The sequence below is a fragment of the Microcebus murinus genome, chromosome 6, assembly GCF_040939455.1.
Source record: "Microcebus murinus isolate Inina chromosome 6, M.murinus_Inina_mat1.0, whole genome shotgun sequence".
In the NCBI taxonomy this organism is placed as follows: domain Eukaryota; kingdom Metazoa; phylum Chordata; class Mammalia; order Primates; family Cheirogaleidae; genus Microcebus; species Microcebus murinus.
Genome location: NC_134109.1, coordinates 99619666 through 99639219, shown reverse-complemented (window position 1 = coordinate 99639219; position 19554 = coordinate 99619666). Strand labels below are relative to the sequence as shown.

The following is a 19554-nucleotide window of genomic DNA, read 5'->3' as shown; positions in this document are numbered from 1 at the left end:
TCTCTGTGGGCATTAGTATTTAAGTAGTTATTGTCCCAAATTTTTCATCTAGTTATGTAACAAGTACAATTTTTGTCATGAATATTTAACTGGGTACTTGATATATTCACATGATAGGACATTATATAACAGTCAAACAAATGAATCATGGCTGCATATAGTAATGTGGATGAATATTAGCAATATTATATTGAATGAAAAGAGTATGTTCAAAAAGATTATATAAAATACATATGTATTATTTTTTAAACACCCAAAACAACTAAAAGTAACAATTCATCTTAGGAATATATAAAAACAATATTTAACAATAATAAAAGCAAGGAAATAATAAACCCAGGCTTCTGGATAATAAAACCTTAGGTAGGAGGAGACAGGAAGAGATGGGTTGGAGGAGGAGCAAACAGATAGATACAGGTTACTGTCAGTTTTCTAGTTCTTGTGTTCACAAGTATTTATTATAAATAAATATATGAATATGAAAGTGGGCCATGCATAGACCAATGATAAGAGTATATCATGAATCAAGAATCATAGTTAATCAAATTCGTATACTTGAGATCAATTAAAGACAAAGATGTGCAAGAATTGAAGATGTATATATTTATTTAAAGCTTATATTGGCATATGACTTGGAAAGTTGTTCTTGTGTTCAAACATGTTAACATTTTGCTGTCTGATATAAAGACTTTAACTTAAAAACTACCCACTGCCAAAACTAATGGTATTATATTTAGCAACTATTGTGATGCCACTTGATAATTTTATATAAGTATCATTTTACAGTAAATCTCATATATTCTTGTCTGTGAAACTTTGCTTCCTCTATATAGGAGTTTCACAATCTGCAGTAAATATGCACATGACACAGTCAGTGAGAATGTTCCTTATATTAATGAAACCCAAAGGGTGATGTTTGTGTCTTCTTTTTGTGTAAGTTTACTTGCCCTTCTATATTCATTTTTTGGTAATGTTTCATTGCAGATATGTAGACACTTTATGTAGTCTTAACTTACCCTTTATGATGAGAATGTTAAATTAGATGAAATCTTTCTGTTTCAAGTAGGTCTTATCAGCAGTGTCCTAAGTGCCTATTTCCTTTTTGTTCATAAATGATGATCTGGTTTAATACTGCAGAGCATTTTAAGCTAAGCATTTTGAGAACAGCTTCTGCCTTTCTTTTTCTTGTGGCAGCGTGTTGCTAAAGCGCTTACAGAGACTCTGGTACATCAAACAGGGCTTTTCCTTTTATTTTCTTACATTGCTCTGGTTTTTGTTTGTTTGTTGTTTTCTTTTTTTTTTTTACCAAAGCATTTTGCTCAGATTCACTTAATGCATGCATGTATTCAAAACATGAGTATCCATTTTCCACCAGTTGGTATGGTAGCAGCACTCAGCCTTATCTAGAATGTATGCTCTACTTGATTGCCATTGATACATGTTTGTTCTATTTGTGTATAGGTCCTATGCACAGTCAGTTGGAATCCCTGAGTGACTCTTGGGCTCGCCTGAAACATAGCAGAGACTGGTTGTGCAACTCCTCTTACTCCTTTGAGTCTGATTTTGATCTTACCAAGTCTTTGGGAGTTCACACTTTGATTGAAAATGTTGTAAGCTTTGTGAGTGGAGATGTGGGGAATGCCCCAGGTTTTAAGGAGCCAGAGGAAAGTATGTCTACAAGTCCCCAGGCCTCCATCATTGCAATGGAGCAGCAGCAGTTAAGGGCAGAAGTAAGTCTTTGATATTTACTCCTCATTAGAGACTCTGGAAACGTAAACTAAGCCACTGAATGTACAATTTTAGGAAAAACTTTTCTTCTATTCCTTGCCTCCCCTGCACTTCTTAATATTACTTTCTTAACTGGAACAACTTGTTATTTTGTTTGAACTGGACAAAAGTGCATTTAAAAAATGTCATTTCTCAGAACAATATACTCTAATTATAAGCCTTCTCAAGTCTCCCAAAAACTAGGGTGAGAATGGCTGATGAGCATAGGGATCTGCTTCTCAGAGCCTCCATTTTTGGCCCATTTGTCTCAGGTTAAACTAGACACCTAATTTAGATTAGAGCCCCACAGTAATAATTGCTGCAGTCAAGACCCACTGATGGATGCTAAAATTTGTGAGCAAAACTTGGAGACACAAGATTTTTGCATAGCCTCAAAGTATCTCCTCCATATATTTATTAATTATTGTGGTTTTACTATGTCCTCAAATTCTGTCATATTCTTCCCTGCGGGAGAAGGAGATTAATTTCCCTCCCCTTGAGGGTGGGCTGGACTTGGTGGCTTGCTTCTAACAAATAGAGTATGGGAAGGGGAATAAACAGTAACTTTATATCGAAGAAACATGGCACACGTAACCTTAACTAAGTGATCACGATTAACATCACCAGTAATAAGTCATGTTGATATCATGTACACTTGATGTAATGTGCTGAGGACACTTTAAATGTTATTCTTCCCCCAAATTCATAATTCCAGTCTAATCATGAGGAAAAAAATCAGGCAAACCTAAATTTAGGGACATTTATAAAATACATGAACAGCTCTTCCAAAGTGTCAGGGTCATGAACAATAAAAGAAGACTGAGAAATTGTCACAGAGTAATGGAGAGTAAGATGACATGATACCTAAATGCAATGTGGCATCCAGAATTGGATCCTGGAACAGAAAAGGGACATGATGGGAGAATTATGAAATCCAAATAAAGTCTGTGGTTTAGTTAATAGTATTGTTCCAGTGTTAGTTTTGATAAATGTACCATGGTTATGTAAGATGTTAATGTTAGGGGAAGGGTATGCAAGAACACTCTGTACCATCTTTACAGTTCTGCACATATGAAATTATTTCAAAATAAAACAATTTTTTTTTTTTTTTTAAAGAAGAGGGATAGGCCATTCAACCCCAGGGATGGGCAGCATCCTCCTAGGGAAGATAGAGGCAGAAGTTCAAGAGAACCACAGAGAAACTGTTCAGAAGCACTTCTCATTCTTGAGCTAAAGAGTATTTATTCTTTATGAGCTAATTATAAACAAAGGAAGCAATAACAATACTACCTTACAGTTTTGAAATCTTCACATATATCTCCTCACGAGCTTCACAGTAGCTCTGTCAGTAGATTAGATAAGGTATTATTAGTCTCACTTTACACAGGAGCAAACTGAAACTCAGCAAGTTAAGTGATTTTCCCAAGGCCACACAGGAGGCAGAGGAGTCTGGCCTTGAAATTATGTCTCCTACATCCAATCTACTACTTTTTCCACTGTACTGTATAGCTTCTTTTATACTGACATATGCTTATAAAGTTTTTAGAGACATCCTGATAAAAAAACAGAAATAATACTAAAATTAATATTTATCTTAATAGACTAGATTTGTAGGAAATGTCAGAATTTTCTATGTGCTAAATAATAGTCCTTAACATACAGTGTTGCTTTGCATCTGAGTTCAGTGAATAACTTTAAAATATGTTTTTTTTCCTCAAGCTTCGCTTAGAGGCACTTCATCAGATCCTTGTTCTATTGTCTGGGATGGAGGAAAAAGGTAGCATCTCACTGGCAGGAAGCAGGTCGAGCTCAGGCTTCCAGTCATCCACTCTACTCACGTCTGTAAGGCTCCAGTTTCTAGCAGGGTGTTTTGGTTTAGGCACTGTTGGACACACAGGAGCCAAAGGAGAGAGTGGCCGATTGCATCACTACCAAGTAGGTGACACCTTACAGTATCTTTAGATTTAACTGTCTTTTTATAAAGCCATTTTAAACTTTTTGGTGTTTATGATTAAGGTTTAAAAATATACAAGCTTGGCCAGGCTCAGTGGCTCACACCTGTAATCCTAGCATTCTGGGAGGCCAAGGGAGGAGGATTGCTTGAGCCCAGGAGTTTGAAGTTGCAGCTATGATGATGCCACTGCTCTCTAGCCTGGGTGACAGAGTGAGATTGTGTCTCAAAAAAAAAAAAAATCTATCTATCTATATCTCTATATATAAACTTATAAATTACTTTTTAAGATATCATACTGGTTTAGTTTCCTAAGTAGTACAATTGGGATTAGATGACCCATGGTACTATTGTAATTTTAGATTCTTTACTGGCTCAGTTTTATTAATTCTTAGCCAGATGGGATAGACGTATGTCTAAGATGGGCTACGGATGGGAGTTTGGGAGCATGGGTTTCAGAGTTTACATTTTAGATTTGATCATTTAACCTAGTTTTCTGATTCCTTTGATAATTTTTAAAAATAAATATTATGTGTATGTCTTCCATATTTAGAGAGGAAAAATTGTGAGGAAGGAGAAAGATTATACAGATTCAAGAATTATCAGGCATTTAAAATTAAATTTATTATAAAACTTTCACATACTGAAACACAGTAAATACTCAAAAGACACCATGGGGCTCTAGGATAGACTAGGGATAAAATGTTATTACTTCTTTTTGCAAGGAGGTATTATTATTGCTAATAGAAATAAAAATGTTATTGTAATTCAGGATGGAATCAGAGCAGCAAAGAGAAATATTCAGATTGAAATTCAGGTGGCCGTGCATAAGATTTATCAACAATTGTCTGCTACCCTGGAAAGAGCCCTGCAGGCAAACAAGCATCACATTGGTGAGTAACTGTCCCTGCAAATACAAGATGTAGGTTACATTTTGGACTAAGGTTATAATAGATAGTTATGTTCTATATTTTGTGCTTAACGTTAGTAATCAACTTACAGTAAAGAATAACTATTTGGAAATATACTAATGTTTCATATTGCTGTTTAATATTTTAGAAAAAGATTCATTTTAGTAAATCCTTTGTTTACTTCAAAGAAAATTCTCAACCATCTCTCTGTTTTTCAGAAGCCCAGCAGCGTCTCCTTTTGGTCACAGTTTTTGCCCTGAGTGTTCATTATCAACCAGTGGATGTTTCTTTGGCAATTTCCACTGGTCTGCTAAATGTATTATCACAGCTATGTGGCACAGACACCATGCTAGGGCAGCCCCTGCAATTGTTGCCAAAGACGGGTGTTTCCCAGCTTAGCACAGCTTTGAAAGTGGCCAGTACAAGGTTACTCCAGATTCTAGCCATCACTACGGGGTAAGTATTATAGATGTCTTGGTGGAGCTATATGGGGCCCTCTCATATTTTAGTAATCTCCATTTCCCCCTAATCTACTTTATGTGTTTAAACACTACCTTCGCCCTTTTGTATTCCTACCACTCATTTTTTCCTTTCATTTCTCATAGGACGTATGCTGATAAGCTGAGCCCCAAGGTGGTTCAATCCTTGTTAGATTTACTCTGTAGTCAATTGAAGAATTTGTTGTCCCAAACTGGTGTACTACTTATGGCCTCTTTTGGAGAAGGGGAACAAGAAGAGGGTGAAGAAGAAGAAAAAAAAGTTGACTCCAGTGGAGAAACTGAGAAGAAAGATTTCAGAGGTATCATAAACTGCTTTTTCTGTCTTTACTTACAAGCACTTACTGAGTCCCCATTGTGTGCATATGATTAGAATGTAGATTTCTTTCCTTTTGAGGCATGAAAGGATTTTTATTTGTTCATTTACAAATCTCTTTTATCTCCAAGTATATATACATAATTTAGATGAGCTTCTGACCAAACCTCCTCTCCTTAGAGTCTGTTAACCCTGATGCTATGACTATATACCCATTCTCTAGATTCAGCCTCTCCTCGGCTGTCCCGGCTCTAGGACCTAGATTTTAGGTAACTGGTTTCCCCTAGGTTATGTATAGCCTAGGAGGAGGCTCAGATGTTTTTCTTAGCATTTGATCCTGACAAGCTTTCTCTAACCTGGCCTGAACCAGGTTCAAGGGTTTTATATTTGTGAACTGGACTGTAATTAGAGGAGCTCGACTACTTCCTATCTGTTTTGTTCTCTAGTCACCAATAGTTCTTCATTATACGTAGCCATCATAATTTTTGGTTGCTGTAATATGATCATCTGCTTAGGGCTTTATAGTGATCAGTATATTTCAGTACTACTTATAACCTGAACAGCAGGACTACTACATGTGTCTTTTGCATAATTAAGGGAATAAAGATCTAACATTGGTCATTTATTAAAAAAAAAAAAAAAGATTGTAAACCTACCATGTCCTGTTGCCGTAATAAACTCTGGGAGTCCTTAAATCTTTTCTGGATTAGGTGGATAAATAGAGGAAGAGTACAAGTTACATAATCATTCTGTGCCCCAATTCCCTCATCTATAAAATAAGGATGATAATAGAACCAGCCTCCTAAGATTGCCATGAGAATTAATACATGTAAAGCACTTATAGCAGTATCTGGTACATAGTGAAAACTCAATGAATGTTAGTACATTTGTGTATCGTTTAATGATAGGTGGTTTCATCATTGTGTGAATATCATAGAGCATACCTACACTAGCCTGGATGGTATAGCCAACTGTACCTTTAGGCTAAATGGTATAGCCTATTGCTCCTAGGCTATAAAACTGTACAGCATGTTACTATACTGAACATGAAATAGGCAATTGTAACACTATGGTGACTATTTGTGTATGTAAATACAGAAAGAGTAATGTGTTGTGCTTTGATATTACAACAGCTGTGACATCACTAGTTGATAGGAATTTTCAGCTCTATTATAATCTATGGAACCACTATCCTATATTTGGTCTATCATTGACTAAAACATTGTTATGCATGTGTGACTATATTAGTATTGGAATATTATATTAGAAATTAAAAATACTATTTAAAGAACATTAATGTTGTTGATGGGTAGATAGAGGAAATACCCTGGGGATACAAATACCCTGGGGATATAAAATACCCTGGGGATACAGAGTGATAAAACATTGTCCCTGTCCTCAGGAACCTTTTAGGGTAATGAGGGAGGCAGACATGTGTAAACAAATAATTATAGTGTAATACACTATATTTACATTTTATACTATTACATAGTGTAATACACTATATTATACATTTAGAAATATCTAAATCTCTTAAATCAGAATCTAGGAATATGAGTCTAAGGACTAGTTTTTCAGTTTCAGAGGCTAAACCAGTGGCAAGTTCCTTTTCTCCGTGTATATACAAAGCACACTCCTCTACAAAGGGCTTAGGCAGACTCACAAGGTGTGATAAAATCAAAACCAGTTTTTCATGCTACCTCCTGCTTTTCTGAGATCCAATGGGGGATAAAAAGTTGTTAGAGTAAGAATTTCTCACTCACTGTGGTGAGTACTGCACATATGGACAACATGGACGAGGTTGTAGAGTTACTTCTTAGCCTGTAGGTTTCCAAGCAAACCGGATCCGAAGAGACAAACAGTTCTTCTGTGACAGGATCTCCACATGTGTGACAGCAAACTGAGTGCACGTCCATTACCTCTCAGGTCATTCTTGAGAGAGGGCTTTTAGAAATCTCTCTGCTTATGAGGATGGCAGAGAATGAGCCTGACTCTAGTCAGCGGGGGTCACACATTCAGAGGCAGGCTGCTCCGGTATTAATAACCCCCCAATCCTTCCAAATTACTTAACTGTGAAAGTAAAATGTATCCTTTATTTAAAACACAGTGTTAATAATGAAACACAGCTTGTATCATTTTTTTTATTTTCTTTTACCCACTAGTGTAAAACCATCCAAAAGCTAAGAGCTTGTATCATTTTGTATCAACCAGCTCTATATTCAAGGTCTCTAGGCTGTAGTTAATTTAATTTAGTGTTTTATTAAAGAAATACTTGCTGGGTCAGGGGATTGAATGCAGGGGATCTTGGAGGAATGTGTAGCAACAAGTTTGGAGTGATAAGAGAACATGGTGTGTTACAGGAAGAACAGACAGATCTCTGTGGTTTCAGAGTATACAAGGTAGAGCAAAACAGTGAGGGGTGACAAGGGGAGGCTGGTCCTGGCACTGGTGGAAAAACTGGGAAGACTGGTTAGGGCAAGAGAAACCCAAATCAGGGTTTGCTCTCAGACAAACCAAACTCGGGCCTATAAATTTGTTTCTTTGTAAAATCTGAAAGCACACAGGTTTTTTTTCAGAGATTTGATTCTTAATTTGGTTTGGGGAGGGGATCATGGGTTTTTTGAAAATGTGATAAAAGTCATGACCTTTCTTCCTTGTCAAATGTACACACATAGACATTTTTCGTGCATTTGCAAGAGGTTCACAAACCATCCTCCTCAAATTATATCCAGTAGAAACCACATATTTGGGTAGAGAACCATTGCTTTTTTTAATAGTATGGGGAAAAATAGCATAAAACAAGTGCAATAGTCCTCACTTAACATTGTAGATAGGTTCTTGGAGAATGTAACTTTAAGTGAAATGACATAATGAAACCATTTTTATCATAGCTAATTGATACAAGCAAGACTTAAGTTCTTATGGAATATTTTTGGTCACAAACATCACCAAACTTCTAAATAAAGACCCAGAACACTTCTAATTTTAAACTTTGAAGTAAATATGAGCTATATATACATTTAAGAAAGACTAATAAAAATAAGATAATCATTTACCCAATTTTTGGCAAATCAGTGAGTGTTGGTGGTTGTAGTGGTGATGGTTTTAATCAAAGAATAAATATTTGCAAGGTGAAAATTGTAAGGAACATCTCTTACCACCATGCAGTTAAAAAACAATAACAAATATGGCAGGCATGCTGAGCGCTTTCATGCTGCATCGTTTATTGCCATGCATTTGTATGATTATCATATACTTTATGAAATTTTATTTTGTGATAATTTGTATTCATTCATTCATTTTCTAACCTGATTATTCCAGTGTGGGGTCAAGGGTGATCAGAGCCTGTCCCAGCAGCTCAGGGTGCAAGACAGGAGCCACTCCTGAAAAGGACACCATCCTATCACACAGGGTGCACTTACACACACCCACACCCCCATTCCCTCAGACTGAGACATAACATGCCAGTGAACCTGATGTACACATCCCTGGGATGTGGGAGGAAGCAAGAGTACCTGAAGAAAAGCCACATAGGCTTGGGGAGAATGTGCAAACTCCACACAAATGGTGGCCCCAGCCAAGAATCAATTTGTTTTTTCTTATCAACATTATAATGAAATGACATTATTCAAGGACTCATATACATATACACATCCTAGCATGCTAGTTATTATTATATATATTAATGTACATGTATATACATGTACATCCTAACATGTTTATTATTGTATACAGAGGTAAAAGATGTTTCAGTTTTGGGTTTTATTTTCTAATCTTTTCCCATTCTGTTCTTTACGTTTTCAAAATTCAGTAGCTTTTTGACAAACTAGATTTTGAATTAGATTTGTGCTTACTTCAATCTAAATGTAAGCTATATGATATAAGACTATTTCCTATTGTCTCCTAGTTTAATGTAAACTTGTCTCTTCACTCTTCAGCTGCTCTTAGGAAACAACACGCGGCTGAACTCCATCTGGGGGATTTTTTAGTTTTTCTTCGCAGAGTTGTGTCTTCAAAAGCAATTCAATCAAAAATGGCTTCCCCAAAGTGGACAGAGGTCCTTCTAAATATAGCATCTCAGAAGTGTTCTTCAGGTATATGTCCTTTGTCTTTGTTTTAGAGTATTTATATAATACATGTATTTTATTATGATAATGCTAGACTTTAACAACATCCTTGGGATGTGGGAGAAAACCACATCCTTCATCCATCATCCCTTGATATTGATTTCAAGGCTTTTCTTGTTTTTGTGTACCTATTTGATCAAAAGTTTCAGGAGTAAAAATTGGCAGAAAATTAATAGTATAAAGTAGCACTGGAGATCACAGAATTAATCCAGAGAACTTGATCTTATTTGTTCAGATTATAATACTGAAAGGAAGCAGAGAACATCCTCTTTACTATGATAATTTTGCACAGGTTCTGACCTTTTTGGATTATCAAGATGCATATCTGAATTTCTCCATTCTCTCTTATCATGATGTAATTTCTGTTTCCTTGATTGGGACTTCTGATTGTATGATAATTTATGACCGTTCTGTATAATAAGCTTAATTTCTGGTTCTTAGCCTAAAAGTCTGGTCTGTTTATGTAAATTATTATTAGTCCTTTCCAGTCTGCTTTTCTTAAATTGTGGTAAGATGTACATAACTTAACATTTACCATTTAACCCTTAAAGTGTACAATTCAGTGACATTAAGCATATTCACAGTGTTGTAAAACCACCACCACTATTCCATTTCCAGAACTTTTCATCATTACTAGTCCATTTTAAGCATGCCAAAACATAATGTAATCTTCATGATACATATTATTTTATATGTTTACATTCTCAGTAAATATGTAAATACTTTAGTAATTTTTCTTAACTAGCATAACTGACAGCTTTTTTTGCTTTAATAAGGTTAGGCTTTCATAATATTGAGTTTGTAGAGCATAAATAAAAATCAGATAATTTATGTTCAGCTGGTCTTACTACAGTTATGTGTATAAAAAAGTACATATTTATGCATCATCAATGTCCTGTCTCTACCTTTGCTTACTTTAAAAAAGTATAATCTGCTTATTCCCTGTTAACCCTAACAATCTCTGTGAGACAGTCAGGGCATGGGCAGGAGAAAGGCTGTAAGAGGGAATGATAAGCATGGACTTTAGAGATTAATTCTACCTCTGCTGGGCTGTGTGGCTTTGGTCAAGTTACTTAACTTCTTTGAGTCTCAGTTTCTTCATCAGTAAAATGGGGCTATAATTCAGGATTTGTGAGGATTAACAGAGTTAATGTGTATGAAATGCATAGTACAGTAGCTGGTATAGGTAGTTCTTACAATGCTTTTTCCATTATGTATACATTAAAACTGAGACATAAAGATGAACATATTCATATGCATTGATGGGTACAGGATAGATTTAGAATTCTTGGGATAATAGTTTGAAGTGAAGTCCTTTCTACCCATAAATGTTTAACAGTCTCAGGGATTTTTTTCCCCAAAATTTCATTTTAATTTTGAAATTAAGTCACATTGATAATAAGAAAATGTCTTTCCCCCCCAGGTATTCCTCTAGTTAGTAACTTAAGAACAAGGCTCCTTGCACTTCATGTCCTCGAAGCTGTGCTACCAGCTTGTGAATCCGGTGTAGAAGATGATCAAATGGCCCAGGTTTCTATTTTTAAAGTTATTAGATGATGTTTTCCATATCTGCAACATAATTGACCTAAAGTCTATACTTACAGTGTCTTCGTTGTAAATGTGCCACTTATTCAGTAGCATAACTTTTACTTTTAAGACTGCTTTCTTTATTATTTCATCTCTAAGGAAGGAGAAAGAGAAATTAAGTTATGGGATGTGAGAAGTAGTGGGAAAGAGAATATTTGCAAGATTGGAAGGAAAGAAAAATATGTGGAATTTCTTTCTAGGTTTGGGCCTCTAGAGAAATGTGTGAGGGTGTGTAGTCTAATCAGAGGTCCATATATTAATAGTAAGACAAAATAAAATGCACTTTCCACTGGATTAATGATCTTTCTTAAAAAAAGATACTTAACATATAACCACCAAAAGTAGCTGTTGAACATTGGTATAACCTAACTTCAGCCGGGCGTGGTGGCTCATGCCTGTAATCCTAGCACTCTGGGAGGCCGAGGCGGGCGGATTGCTCCAGGTCAGGAGTTCAAAACCAGCCTGAGCAAGAACGAGACCCTGTCTCTACTATAAATAGAAAGAAATTAATTGGCCAACTAATATATAGAGAAAAAATTAGCCGGGCATGGTGGTGCATGCCTGTCGTCCCAGCTACTCGGGAGACTGAAGCAGGAGGATCGCTGGAGCCTAGGAGTTTGAGGTTGCTGTGAGCTAGGCTGACGCCACGGCACTCACTCTAGCCTGGGCAACAAAGTGAGACTCTATCTCAAAAAAAAAAACAAACAAAAAACCTAACTTCACATATGACATAATATTAGTGATATATCTTTTCTAAAAGTATTTAAAATTACTCTTTACAAATATTGTCATTCTCTTTCCTTCAATAAAACAGATTGTTGAACGCTTATTTTCCCTTCTATCGGATTGTATGTGGGAGACACCCATTGCTCAGGCCAAACATGCTATTCAGATAAAGGAAAAAGAACAAGAAATAAAATTACAGGTAATTGATTTTTCCAAAAAGGTGTTTTTAGACTGCAAAAGTGAACATCCTGTCACCTGTCTCTGAATGTCTGCTCCTCTGAGGGACCTTGCTCTATGAGTTATTCCATCTCCTCTCTTTGCATTGTCTCCCTCTCCACTGATTCCCTTCCCTTCAGCTTATAACCATGCTTATCTCTCATTCCCCACCTCCCAAATCACATTTTTGTCCACAAAGCCTTCTCTGTCTCCTCTCTTGTCCTTCACTGCTAAGCTTCTTGGAAGAGTAATCTATGTTTCAGCCACTTCCTTACTTCTCATTACTTCTTCAACCCAGTTGTTTATCTTCCATCAAGGTGCCAAGATTAAATGACAAAAATAAATGTTAGTTGCTAAATAGAGTGTATATTTTTTGTCCACATCTTACTTTACCTTTGGAACGTTTAGCCTTCTGTTGTTTTCAAAACGCTATCTTCTCCTTGATCTCCATATACCCTCTGCCAATCCTTGATTCCCTCTGTAAGCAATTCTTCTTTGGGTGCTACTTTTACCTTGCTTCCATTCCAAAACATTGGTATTCTTCAGAATTCTCTTACTCTGTCACCCAGCTAGAGTGTGGTGGTGTGATTATAGTTCACTGCAACCTCAAACTCCTGGGCTCAAGCAATCCTCCTGTCTCAGTCTCCCAAGCAACTGGAACTACAACACACCACCACACTGGCTAATTTATTCTTAGCTTTTTTAGCAGTCTAATCCATACCCAAGACCATTTTCACCTACTTATAATGTCTTCCAAACTTAAATGCTAGCCCAGTTGTCTCTCCCTCAAACCTGCCCCTTTTCTTTCTGTTCCATTTTTTGATTGAAAGCACCACCATTTAATTAGTTTTCTAAACCCAAATTCCTGGGAATTCCAGACTCTCCTGATGTCCCTATGCATGTAGTCACTAGGCTCCATTGATTTTACTTTCTAACTAGCTCGTGAATCCATCTATCTATCCATCTACCTTAACTGTTCTCTTGGTTTTCATGATTCTACATTTTTTCTGTTTTTTCTTCTTCCTTAGTACAATGGCCTCTTCTCCTTCTCCTTTATTGGTTCTTCCTCTTCTGTTCAGTCTAAGTGGAGTATTCTGAGGCTTAGTCTCAAGACCTCTTCTTTTTCTCAATAATCACCCCCATTCCTTTCCCCAAAGAAACCTTATTCAGACCCATATTCCATTGATTCCCAAGTTTTAATTCCAGTTCTGGCATTATTCCTGAATTCTAGATTTATATACCTATCTTCTGCTAGTCTTCTCACTTGAATGATAGTCTAATAGGTATCTCATACTCAGTATATGACAAGTAGCATCCTTAGTTTCATTACATTGTGCTTCTTCCCCAGGCTTTCCCAGCCTCCTAGTTAGTTCCTCAAGTAAAAAACCTAGGAGTCATCCTTGATTTTTCTTTCTATTATCTCCACTCCCTATTTTCTTCATCCATACAATATCTAGGTTCTGTTGGTTCCTCTCTAAAACATAGCTTGAATTTACCCACCTTCTCATCTCTTCTGTCATCACCCTATTCCAAGCTGTTGTCATATCTGGCATGGACTGTACAATAGCCTCCTGACTGATCTCTCTGCTTCTGTTGTTACCCCCTAAAATGCATTCTCTACACAGGATTCAGAGTGGTCTTTTAAAATTATAAATCAGAGCACATTGGTCCTCTGTTTAAAACATTCTAATGGTTTCTCATTATTTTGGGGATAAAGTCTAGAACTGTTTGTCCTGTTCTCTTTGTTCACTCTACTCTGAACAACTGGCTACTTTTCTGTTTCTTTGAACACAGTAAGCTTGTTCCTTCCTTAGGGCTTTACACTAGGTATTCCCTCCAGATATGTTTCTTAGAAACTGTATTATTCAGGTCTCAACTTAATTATCATTTCTTTAGAGAGTCCTTCCTTAATTAATCTAGAGTAGTTTCCATATATTCTTTGTCACATCACCTGTTTTAATTTCAACATAGCACGTATTGCCTGTATTTTCTTATTTATTTATTTTCTGTTTCTCTCTTCTAGAATATAAGTTCTATAGAGCAGAGACTATATCTGTTTTATATACTGAATATAAAGGACCTGATAGAATACCTAACACATGTAGATGCTTAAAAAATGTTCATTGAATGAATGAATGAATTCAGGCCTCTCTATTTCTTACCTGAACTCTTACAGCAATCTCCTGGTTAGTATCTCTGCCTTCATGCTATATATTCTATATACCCCTGGTAAAATGGTGTTTATAAAGCACAGATCTGATCACAGATCCCTTATATCAATCATTCTGTGTAGGCATTTCCTATTGTCTATAGAGTATAGTTCAAACAACATGGCATACAAGGCCTTCCATGATTTTATTCCTTCTTCTCTTTCTTGGCTCGTTTTCTGCCAGTCTCATCCTCCAGACATTACATACTGCTTGTAATTACTTTAAATCACTGAACTCTGTTGTACCTCTATGCCTTGGCACATGCTGTACACATGTGCAGCACACTGCTTGGCACACTGCTTTAAAATGCCTTTCTCTACTTTGACCAGCTGCTTGATGCCTTCTCATCATTTAGGACTCATTTTAGAAGTCACCTTCTTTTGAATGCTTACTTTGACCTTCTCAAGCATAGTTAGACACTTACACTTTTATGTTTCTACTATCCCTATTATGTAACTTCTGTTATTCTCCACTGTAATACTGGCTTTATTTATTTGTCCTTCTGTCCACTAATTGGACTGTAAGCTCTTTATGGGCAGGGACCATGCTGTATTTATTATTGTGCTCCTATTACCTTGCACATTAACTGATCTATGGTAGATACTTAATAAATATTTGTAGAATAAAACCAAAGAGCCTCAGACTCAGATCTGGGTTATTCCAAAATACTGACCCAGCTTCCTTTCTGATAGAAGCAGGGAGAGTTGGAGGAAGAAGATGAGAATCTTCCTATCCAAGAAGTCTCTTTCGATCCAGAGAAAGCTCAGTGTTGTTTAGTGGAGAATGGTCAGATTTTAACTCACGGCAGTGGAGGAAAAGGATATGGATTGGCATCAACTGGAGTGACTTCTGGGTGCTATCAGTGGAAGGTATGTAGAATTTGAAGGAATTTTTAGCATTTTTGTCTTTAAATTCTTTTTTCTCAGGTTCTTATGAAAAATGTGTGGAAAGGCTTTTTAAAAAATCATTATATGTAAATGTTCTATAATTATGTAAGATGCTAACAAAAATGGAAACTGAGTGAAGGATATACAGGAATCTGTAATATTTTTGTAACTCTTATAATTCTGGAATTATCTCAAAATTTAAAAAACATGAATGTTTAAAAAATCAAGGGCAATATATATAACCTTAACAATATTTGTACCCCCATAATGTGATGAAATAAAAAGGGAAAAAAATCACGTTGCATACCCCCATGAAGGGTCACACACAGCACATTTTCCCTCAGCAATGAAAATGCAGCAACATGTGTGTGATGTTTTTGCCTTGGAAAGCCCATTAGAGATTCAGTGCCCAAGGGTTTTAATTGGGGGCTGGTCATGGTACATGCCTGGCATGTACTAAAATTTTAGATTTTCCAGAAGGAAGGCAAGGATTTAGCATAAACCATATTGTTTGTACAGATAGTGTAGATACAGTGAGCCAGGCTTATCAGGTAAACATTTGTCAGTATACAGAACTGTTTACCAGTCAAGTTCTGCTATGCCAGCCAAGGGTCAACATTGCAAGCAGGCCTTTCTAAGGATAGCAGTCTGTGTTGTGTTAACTCCCTTTTTTTTGTTTGTTTGCACAGTCTACCCCCTTGGCTTTTGGGCATGGTGTCTTTACGGTAAAGCTATCAGTAGGAAACCATGCAACAGAATGAGACCCAGCCTATAGAATTGAACTTTAGTTAATCTTTTTAAGGGTCCTGGGCTTAGCCAGTTAAAACAAATGTCATTAACCATAAAGATCTATCTTAAAAAATCATGTGTGTCTTCATTCTTAAGGTTTTGTATTAACTTTAAAATTTTGAGGCTGAGTGGCAGTGGCTCACACTTGTAATCTAGCACTTTGGGGAAGACCAAGGTGGGAAGATCATTTGAGGCCAGAGTTTGCGACCAGTCTGGGCCACATAATGAGACCCTACCCATCTCTACAAAAAAAATTTTAAAAATTAGGTAGGTGTGGTGGCGTGTGCCTGTAGTCCTAGCTACTCAGGAGGGCAAGGCAGGAGGATCACTTGAGCCCAGGAATTTAAGGTTTCAGTGAGCTACGATCACACCACTGTACTCCAGCCTGGGCAATAGAGCAAGACCCTGTCAAAAAAAAAAAAAAATCTGGCTTAAGCATCAATTTAGTACAGCATAACTCCAGCCAGTCCAAGGCTGAGGTAGTATCTTGTTAAGGCACACACAAAAGAAGTATAATCCCATAAGGCATATGTGTTATCACTGGACAAAGAGTTTGTAATTGTTAGGGTACCTCTATTCAGAACATATTAGAGTCAGGCAATACAGGTTAACAGGGTTCCCGTGTGCCTTGCCACCATTGGGCTTCCCACCCTCGCCTCCCAGTTCAGTCTGAATAATTTAGTTGAGTCCTTGCTTCAGAGGGACTATCTGAAGGCAGTCTGCGTTAGAGGATTTTGTTGTCTGTGGAATCAGTTTATCTCAAGAGTATGGATGATATCTGCAGGTGTTTGTGGAAAGTACAGGAGCGAGGGCCATGCTCTGCTGCCTTATCATCTTGTCAGGTTTGATGGGAGGCTCAGCAGTCAGTTTGAGTTTAAAGTGCTCACAGCAGTTCTCACGACAACACAGATTTTTCCCCTCCAGGAGGAGGAGAACTTTTAGGAATAGTTCTGAAAAACAGAGATCATTAATGTTTCCCCTGGCTTTTCCACACCTCCCAGACCTTGAGTTTTTGGTTTTTCTGTGTTATTATGAAATGAAATGATGCATACGATTTAGTAATTATAACTTTAAATTTTTTAAAATAATGTTTAATTTTTATCTAGACTTTGTCTAGAAGGGTTGAGTGCAAGAAGAACAAAAGAATTTTCACATAAAAATATTTCTATGTACCTTAACTCAGAAAGGTTAGGAATTGGTCATGACAAAATCCCAGCTACAAATTGAAAAAAAAAAAATTACAAAACCTTCTATCTCTTTTATCCTAATCATTTATGCAGTGAGTAGTTTAGAAAAAAAGATCAGTCTCTTTCTAGGAAAAGCTTCATTTAATAAATTGCCTTACTGTAAGGTCTGCTGTATATCAGAAAAAAGGTAAGGGATGTAGAATCAAACTATCAATCCATTGTTGCAAATTGCAGCTGATCCAGAAAGCTGAACAGGATGGAACATCACCAACAGGGGATCGAAAGTCCAATCTCTTAAGAGTGGACAGGATATTACTCCCTCTGGTGTGCCCTCTCCAACTTGTAGCTTTTAGTAGGAATTACAGGGTAGGAATGTATTCAGTCTTTGTATCATAAATATGTAGCCAGTCAACAGCTCAAATTTAGATGATTTCTTCAAAAAACAAGCCCTTTCTCATGGGCATCTGCAAAAGACCTGAACACTCCAGCCAGCATCCGTAATATTTTCATAGTTTGTGGCCTCACAGAGGCGTGTCCTAAATCTGCAACAGTCCCGGATTTTGAATTTTGTTTGTTGAGCCAATGCCTGCTTTTAGTTGAGCACAACTCATGTTGGGTTGAAACAGCCCATAGCAGATAGTATCATATTTTAGCCTAGAGTCAGGTCTAAGCAATGAGAATGTGTGAGTTCAGGGTTCTAAAAAGCCAGCAGTGTTTTGGGGCACCAATAAAACCTAGATGCTGAAGAACCAAACAGCTGTGGCTGTTTAGGTATAAAAGAAAGGCTTTCCTAAATCCTTTCTGCTTGTCAGTATTAGAGTCCAAATTGACTCCCACAAAAATATGCACTTCAGACTGGAAAATCATCCTTTTAAAGAACTCATCAACTGAAAAATGCTTTTTAAAACTCAAGTGTATGTGCTTTTTATTTTATCTTCCTTTTTTCAGAGGCTCTGATTGGAAAAAAATCATAGCAAAAATCACCAATTACAGACATTTGTTTCTAATATTCACAGAGTTTAAATTCTAGTCCACTCACTGGTGGCAAAAAGCAAGGAAATTGTGACCCACTAACATGTTTTTCTTTTGCAGCCTTCCCCAATCAGGATGAACCCTTAGAGTTTATGAAGTTATAAGCGTGTAACATTTTGCATCTTTTTTAAAAAAAATCATACATTCAGAGGGAGAGGGCTTAAAAAATCATACATTCAGATACAATAGCCACAAAACAAAGCTGTTTTTCAAAATTTCCTTTCTCCCCCACCCTCAGATCTCAAGCTTACTTAAACTCCTAGCAGTAAATTTAGCATTTACAAGATAAATTGGGGGGAAGGAAGGATGGAAAACCTGCTCTAGCAGTGGCAATAGCTAGGCTGAAGAAAATGGCTGGAATAATTCTTTCTTTTCTTTTTTTTCTTTAGTCTATTTAAAGCTTTGCTCCAGCCCTGGGAACTGATTTAACCTTTTTTCCTTCCACTTGGAGGAAAAAACAACATACACTTTTAATATTTTCGTTGCACCCAAAACTCACTTTCAGGGATTTTTGACCCTTTTAACCCACTGGAAGAGAGAGCAACTACAAGCTATTTTTTCCTCTTTGGCCCACCCAAACCCCATTTGTAGGAGTGTTTGGACCCTTTCTCTTCATGCCTGCAGGAGAGAACAACACAGATTTTACCCCAGCTGCTCTTTTTCTGTAACTTTAGCTAGCAAGGCCAAAAGCAGCCAGAGGATTTAGCAAGCCAGCTGTCCTGTGGTTGGATTTATCATTTTTAAATTCCACAGACAACTTTTACTTCTCACAACAGCAGCTCACCTCTGTTTTATACACTGTGTAACTCAATAGCCTCCTAGCCACCAGAGTTTTGTTTTTCTTTTGTCTCTTTTTTTTCCTGTTAGTATTGCCTAACTGTATTTTAATGAGTCACCTTTATTCTAGAATGTCATTGCTGCCACCACTGTGTCAGGGGGCTCCAAATCACCCTCATTACATTCAGGGATTCACTAGAAGGACTCCTAAGACTCAGCATGTAGATGTACTTATTACTGAGATTTGTTGTCATGATGCTGTAAGAATATGTAGCCAAATAATAAGGGAAAGACACAGGTGGAATATGGAGAAATCCACATGCAGGCTTCCTTATGTTTTCTCACTCTCATATGCAGTCTTTCCCCAGCAACAAAAATGTAGCACATAACATGTGTGATGTTGCTAGGGAAGCCCATTAGAGACTTGAGAGCCAAAGGTTTTTACTTGGGGCTGGTCATGTGGCCCTCTACCTGGCATATACCAAAATTGCATACTCTCAGAAGGAAAGCTGGTATTCAGCATAAACCACATACATTGTTTGTTCAAATGTTCTAGGCCAGTGAGCTACCTTTC

At 36.9% G+C, this 19554-nt stretch overlaps 1 protein-coding gene across 12 annotated transcripts in view; it reads left to right on the top strand.

Moving 5' to 3' along the window:
• HERC1 (HECT and RLD domain containing E3 ubiquitin protein ligase family member 1) overlaps positions 1-19554 on the top strand; it is a 217817-nt gene that overhangs the window by 100748 nt on the left and 97515 nt on the right. For 11 of the 12 annotated variants that reach the window (XM_076004460.1, XM_076004459.1, XM_076004465.1 and 8 more), the window contains exons 26-34: positions 1462-1730; positions 3487-3702; positions 4491-4611; positions 4848-5085; positions 5235-5428; positions 9381-9536; positions 10993-11099; positions 11971-12081; positions 15001-15177. In XM_076004460.1, coding sequence (XP_075860575.1) covers positions 1462-1730; positions 3487-3702; positions 4491-4611; positions 4848-5085; positions 5235-5428; positions 9381-9536; positions 10993-11099; positions 11971-12081; positions 15001-15177 — 1589 coding nt within the window. The remainder of the gene's footprint in view (positions 1-1461; positions 1731-3486; positions 3703-4490; positions 4612-4847; positions 5086-5234; positions 5429-9380; positions 9537-10992; positions 11100-11970; positions 12082-15000; positions 15178-19554) is intronic. The other variant, XM_076004462.1, reaches the window with a different exon arrangement.